The 6,000-nt window shown below is 43.5% G+C and overlaps 1 protein-coding gene across 4 annotated transcripts in view; it reads right to left on the bottom strand.

Annotated features, from left to right (window-relative positions):
- Positions 1 to 2,538: 2,538 nt before the first annotated feature.
- Positions 2,539 to 6,000, bottom strand: part of LOC118388879 (ubiquinol-cytochrome-c reductase complex assembly factor 1-like) — a 41,517-nt gene continuing 38,055 nt past the window's right edge. For all 4 annotated transcript variants that reach the window (XR_008144644.1, XM_052527235.1, XM_035778438.2 and 1 more), the window contains one exon: positions 2,539 to 3,933. Coding sequence is in view for 3 of the 4 variants with exons in the window: in XM_035778440.2 (XP_035634333.1) it covers positions 3,799 to 3,933 (135 nt within the window). In the remaining variant the exon portion in view is untranslated. The remainder of the gene's footprint in view (positions 3,934 to 6,000) is intronic.

The following is a 6,000-nucleotide window of genomic DNA, read 5'->3' as shown; positions in this document are numbered from 1 at the left end:
ATGTATTGTTAACAAACTATAGTTTTGGCAAGTCGGTTAGGACATCTACTTTGTGCAAGACACAAGTAAATCTTCCAACAACTGTTCATAATTCACTGTATCACAATTCCAGTGGGTCAGAAGATTACATACACTAAGTTGACAATGCCTTTAAACAGCTTGGAAAATTCCAGAATAGTATGTCATGGCTTTAGAAGCTTCTGATAGGCTAATTTACATAATTTGAGTAAATTGGAGGTGTACCTGTGGATGTATTTCAAGGCTGACCTTCAAACTCAGTGCCTCTTTGCTTGACATCATGGGAAAATCAAAAGAAGTCAGCCAAGACCTCAGATAAAAAAAAAAAAAGTCTGATTCATCCTTGGGAGCAATTTCCAAATGCCTGAAGGTACCACGTTCATCTGTAAAAACAATAGTACATAAGTATAAACAGCATGGAACCACGCAGCTGTCATACAGCTCAGGAAGGAGACGCGTTCTGTCTCCTAGAGATGAACGTACTTTGGTGCAAAAAGTACAAATCAGTCCCAGAACAACAGCAAAGGACCTTGTGAAGATGCTGGAGGAAACAGGTACAAACGTATATCCACAGTAAATCGAGTCCTATATCGACATAACCTGAAAGGCCGCTCAACAAGGAAAAAGCCACTGCTCCAAAATCGCCATAAAAAAGCCAGACTACGGTTTGCAACTGCACATGGGGACAAAGATCGTACTTTTTGGAAAAATGTCCTCTGGTCTGATGAAACAAAAATAAAACTATTTGGCCATAATGACCATCGTTATGATTGAAAGAGGGGGAGGCTTGCAAGCCGAAGAAACCGTCCCAACCGTGAAGCACGGGTGTGGCAGCGTCATGTTGTGGGGTGCTTTGCTGCAGGAGGGACTGGTGCACTTCACAAAATAGATGGCAACATGAGGATGGAAAATTATGTGGATATATTGAAGCAACATCTCAAGACATCAGTCAGGAAGTTAAAGCTTGGTCGCAAATGGGTCTTCCAAATGGACAATGACCCAAAGCATGTTTCCAAAGTTGTGTCAAAATGGCTTAAGGACAACAAATTCAAGGTATTGGAGTGGCCATCACAAAGCCCTGACCTCAATCCTGTAGAAAATGTGTGGGCAGAACTGAAAAAGTGTGTGCAAGCAAGGAGGCCTTACAAACCTGACTCAGTTACACCAGCTCTGTCAGGAGGAATGGGCCAAAATTCACCCAACTTATTGTGGGAAGCTTGTGGAAGGCTACCCGAAACGTTTGACCCAAGTTAAACAATTTAAAGGCAATGCTACCAAATACTAATTGAGTGTCCGGAAACTTCTGACCCACTGAGAATGTGATGGAAGACATAAAAGCTGAAATAAATCACTCTACACTATTATTCTGACATTTCACATTCTTAAAATAAAGTGGTGATCCTAACTGACCTAAGACAGGACATTTTTACTAAGATTAAATGGCAGGAATTGTGAAAAACTGAGTTTAAATGCATTTGGCTAAGGTGTATGCAAACCTCCGACTTCAACAGTATTTATATTGTATTTATTTTTTTTAATCCCAGGCCCCCGTCCCCACAGGAGCCCTTTTGCCATTTGGTAGGCCGTCATTGTAAATAAGAATTTGTTCTTAACTGACTTGCCTAGTTAAATTAAGGTTAAATCAAATAAAAATGATTATCCAGACACTGACTGTTCGTTGATTCAGCTGCGGGATCGGGGCATCACCAGTATAGACCTTGCTCAGGAATGGCAACAGGCAGGTGTGAGTGCATCTGCACGCAGAGTGAGGCGAAGACTTTTGGAGGATGGCCCGGTGTCAAGAAGGGCAGCAAAGAAGCCACTTCTCTCCAAGAAAAACATCAGAGACAGACTGATATTCTGCAAAAGGTACAGGGATCGGACTGCTGAGGACTGGGGTAAAGTCATTTTCTCTGATGAATCCCCTTTCTGATTGTTCGGGACAGCCGGAAAAAAGCTTGTCCGGAGAAGACAAGGTGAGTGCTACTATCAGTCCTGTGTCATGGCATTAGTAAAGTATCCTGAGACCATTCAGGTGTGGGGTTGCTTCTCAGCTAAGGGAGTGGGCTCACTCACAATTTTGCCTAAGAATGGTACCAACACATCCTCCAGAGAGAAACTTCTCCCAACCATCCAGGAACAGTTTGGTGACAAACAATGCCTTTTCCAGCATGATGGAGCACCTTGCCATAAGGCAAAAGTGATAACTAAGTGGCTCGGGGAACAAAACATCGATATTTTGGGTCCATGGCCAGGAAACTCCCCAGACCTTAATTATGCAAGAATGGGCAGTCAGGATGTGGCCCAGAAGTTAATTGACGCATGCCAGGGCGGATTGCAGAGGTCTTGAAAAAGAAGGGTCAACACTGCAAATATTGACTCTTTGCAGCAACTTAATGTAATTGTTAATAAAAGCTTTTTACACTTATGAAGTGTTTGTAATTATACCTCAGTATTCCATAGTAACATCTGACAAAAATATCTAAACGTCACGTTCGTTATACGAATCGAACCAAGGTGCAGCGTGGTATGCGTACTTTCTTTTATTTAACTGAATGAACACTGAACAAGCAAACAAAATTAAAAAACGAAACGTGAACCTATACAAACAAGTGCTGACAGGCAACTACACATAGGCAAGATCCCACAACAGAAAGTGGGAAACAGGTCTGCCTAAATATGATCCCCGAATGAAGAGACAACAATCAACAGCTGTCTCTGATTGGGAACCATATCAGGCCAACATAGAAATACAAAACCCCTAGACCTACAACAACCCGAGACATACAAAACCCTAGACATACAACACTAGAGTACCCACCCTAGTCATACTTTGACCTAACCAACATATATAGAAAACAGATATCTAAGGTCAGGGCGTGACAGTACCCCCCCAAGGTGCGGACTCCCGGCCGTAAACCTGAACCTATAGGGGAGGGTCCGGGTGGGCATCTACCCTCGGTTCTGGACGCAGCCCCCCCTCCTTATGCTGATCCCTCCGCTTTTGTGGAACCGGACCATGGATCGTCGCCGGAGGCTCTGGACTGCAGATCGTCGCCGGAGGCCCCGGACTGCGGATCGTCGATGGAGAACCCAGACTGGGGACCTTTGCCGGAGGTTCCGGACTGTGGCCCGTCGGTGGAGGTTCCGGACTGTGGACATACAAAATCCTAGACATACAAAACCCTAGACATACAACACTAGAGTACCCACCCTAGTCACACCCTGACCTAACCAACATGTATAGAAAACAGAGATATCTAAGGTCAGGGCGTGACACTAAAGACACTGAAGCACCAAACTATTTGTGTCATTCTCAAAACTTTTGGCCACGACTGTAGACCGTAACACTGCCTCCGTTGGCATTTCTGTCTTTTCGGTAGATGCTATAACCATGTATTGCTAACACTGTATCAAAGGTATTATCTAAGTGAGTTTCAGAGATAGTCAGAATATGAATGTCATCTGTTACAAGCAAGTTATTGACTTCATGGAACTTGTTTATTAGGCTACATATGTTAATATAGGCTATTTTTTTAGCACTTTTCTGGGTTGCTTGATTGTTTTTAATCCTTTACTGGGAAGCTTATCAGAGGTAGACTTACTCATGTTATTTACATTTTACATATATTGTTGGGAGTGAAGAGAGAAAGAGGGTGTGTGTGTGTAGATCAAGTGTGAGAGTCCCTGATTGGCTATCCTGCCTATAGTACAGTGTGTTCAGACACAGAGGAATATAAGTAGATAACAAGGCGTAGCAGGGTGGTAGGGATGGGCATCTCAGAGCCCAGCGTCATTGTAGGTGGAGCTGGGAACCTTCAGGATGCTCTGTGCATTCTCCTCCAGGAGGGGACGCCACTTTACCTCCCCCGTCAGTAACAGGTCCTCCCTGTCCAGAGTATCGATGAACTGCATCTGTGTGGAACAAGCAGACACATAAAGAAAGTACCATTAAGACTGGTTCAAGGACATCTATTAAAGAGGAAGCAAACTGCAAATATATTTCTTATGTGAAGGGGCATACCTAGTCAGTTGTACAACTGAATGCCTTCAACTGAAATGTGTCTTCCACATTCAACCCAACCCCTCTGAATCAGAGAGGTGCGGGGGGCTGCCATAATCAACATGCAAGTCTTCAGCACCTGGGGAACAGTGTGTTAACTGCCTTGCTCAGGGTCAGAACAACATATTTTTACCTTGTCAGCTCAGGGATTCGATCCAGCAACCTTTAGGTTACTGGCGCAATGCTCAAACCACTAGGCTACCACTATGTACTGAATAGCCAATGATAAGTAGAACATTGACAAAAGCAACCTACTAAACGTGGTATTTTGTGTTGTTCAAAAGCTGTTCAAAAGCCCAACAAGAGCTCTATTCCAGACTTAGCCACCAGAGTGCAGTTATTATAGCTTACACTGGGGACAGTGGAGTGATCATGGTCACGCTACAGTTTGGGAGGCTGCATAGAGATGGATTTATTTCTTAGTATGGCAAGGCGAGTACACCTCGACCCGGTGTCTTAATTAAACCAGTGGCCTGAGCTCATGGAAGGAGCATGATGAAAGTAATTAGTGTGAGTAATAATGGCGTGACGGTGCCAGAGCAGCGCGTGACCACTGTACGTGACTTCATCGCAGGGGCTTGCAATTTCCTCTCCCGTAGTGTGTCATCAGGCACGGCCAGGTTTTATGTGCTGCACCTGTGATGAAACAGTTCTGGCTCCCTTGACCCCGCCTTCTTCCAAGAGCTCGACTATGCTCTTGCAATCCCTGCGAGCTCAGAGAAACAGTATCCCACTTGTTTGTTTTTCTCATGAAAAGTCCCCCCTTGACTCATAAATTCTTGGCGATGCTTGTAATGTGCGCTTGCAGCTGGCTGGAACCTGTGGCAGGGCCATGTCTCAGCGTGCAGTGATGGAGGACACCTTTAATGGAAGCAGGCAGGAGAGTGGGGCAGGCCTTGGACTACATACACACCAGTAACACACAACAGGGGGTGCCAGTGGAGTGGCCCAGTCACACGTCCCCAAAGCCACTTTCATTAGTTTTTGTACTAACGTCACAGTTCCACTGTTGCAGCACTGGCTTGGGTCGAGAAAACGGTAAAACACTTGTTTGAGTTTGACAGTAAATTCACCACCTTTAACTTCTTGTGGGCAGTAGCGTCCCACCTGGCCAATATCCGGTGAAATTGAAACTACAGAATTCAAACTACAGAATTCTAAATATTTAACTTTCATTAAAAAAAAAAGTTTAATACATCAAAATAAAGCTTAACTTCTTTTTAATCCAGCCGCTGTGTCAGATTTCGAAAAGGATTTATGGCTAAAGCAAACCATGTGATTATCTGAGGACAGCGTCCCGCATACAAACACATGAAAAACATATTTCAACCAGGCAGCTGCGACACGAAAGTCAGAAATAGCGATATAAAAAATGCCTTATCTTTGATGATCGTCTTCTGTTGGCACTCCAAAAGGTCCCAGTTACATCACAAATGGTCCTTTTGTTCGATAATGAGTTTCTTTATATCCATAACTCAGTTTAGCTGGCGCTCTTCAGTCAATAATCCACCCAGTTTCACTCCATGAAAATGCATACAAAATTAATCCCAAAATGTACTAATAAACTTTTCCAAACAAGTCAAAAAACGTTTATAATCAAACCTTAGGTACCCTAATACGTAAATAAACGATACAATTTAAGAGAGAATCGTTATTGTCTTTACCAGAGAAAAATACCAAATAACGCGTTCTCTTCCACGCACTTGGAAACACTTACTGCCAAAATGGGAGCACCATAGAAAAACGACAATTTCTGGGTCATTTTTACAAAAAACAGCCTAAAACTCTTTCTAAAGACTGTTGACATCTAGTGGAAGCCCTAGGAACTGCAATCTCGGAGGATTTCGCCTTATAATAAAAGTGACAGCCATTGAAAACAGCGGAAGGCTGAAATGTTCTATTTTTTGGAATGGTTTATC

Source organism: Oncorhynchus keta, chromosome 10 (genome assembly GCF_023373465.1).
Source record: "Oncorhynchus keta strain PuntledgeMale-10-30-2019 chromosome 10, Oket_V2, whole genome shotgun sequence".
Taxonomy (NCBI): Eukaryota; Metazoa; Chordata; class Actinopteri; order Salmoniformes; family Salmonidae; genus Oncorhynchus; species Oncorhynchus keta.
Note: the sequence above shows the minus strand (reverse complement) of the source record. Positions and strands in the feature narration are given on the sequence as shown.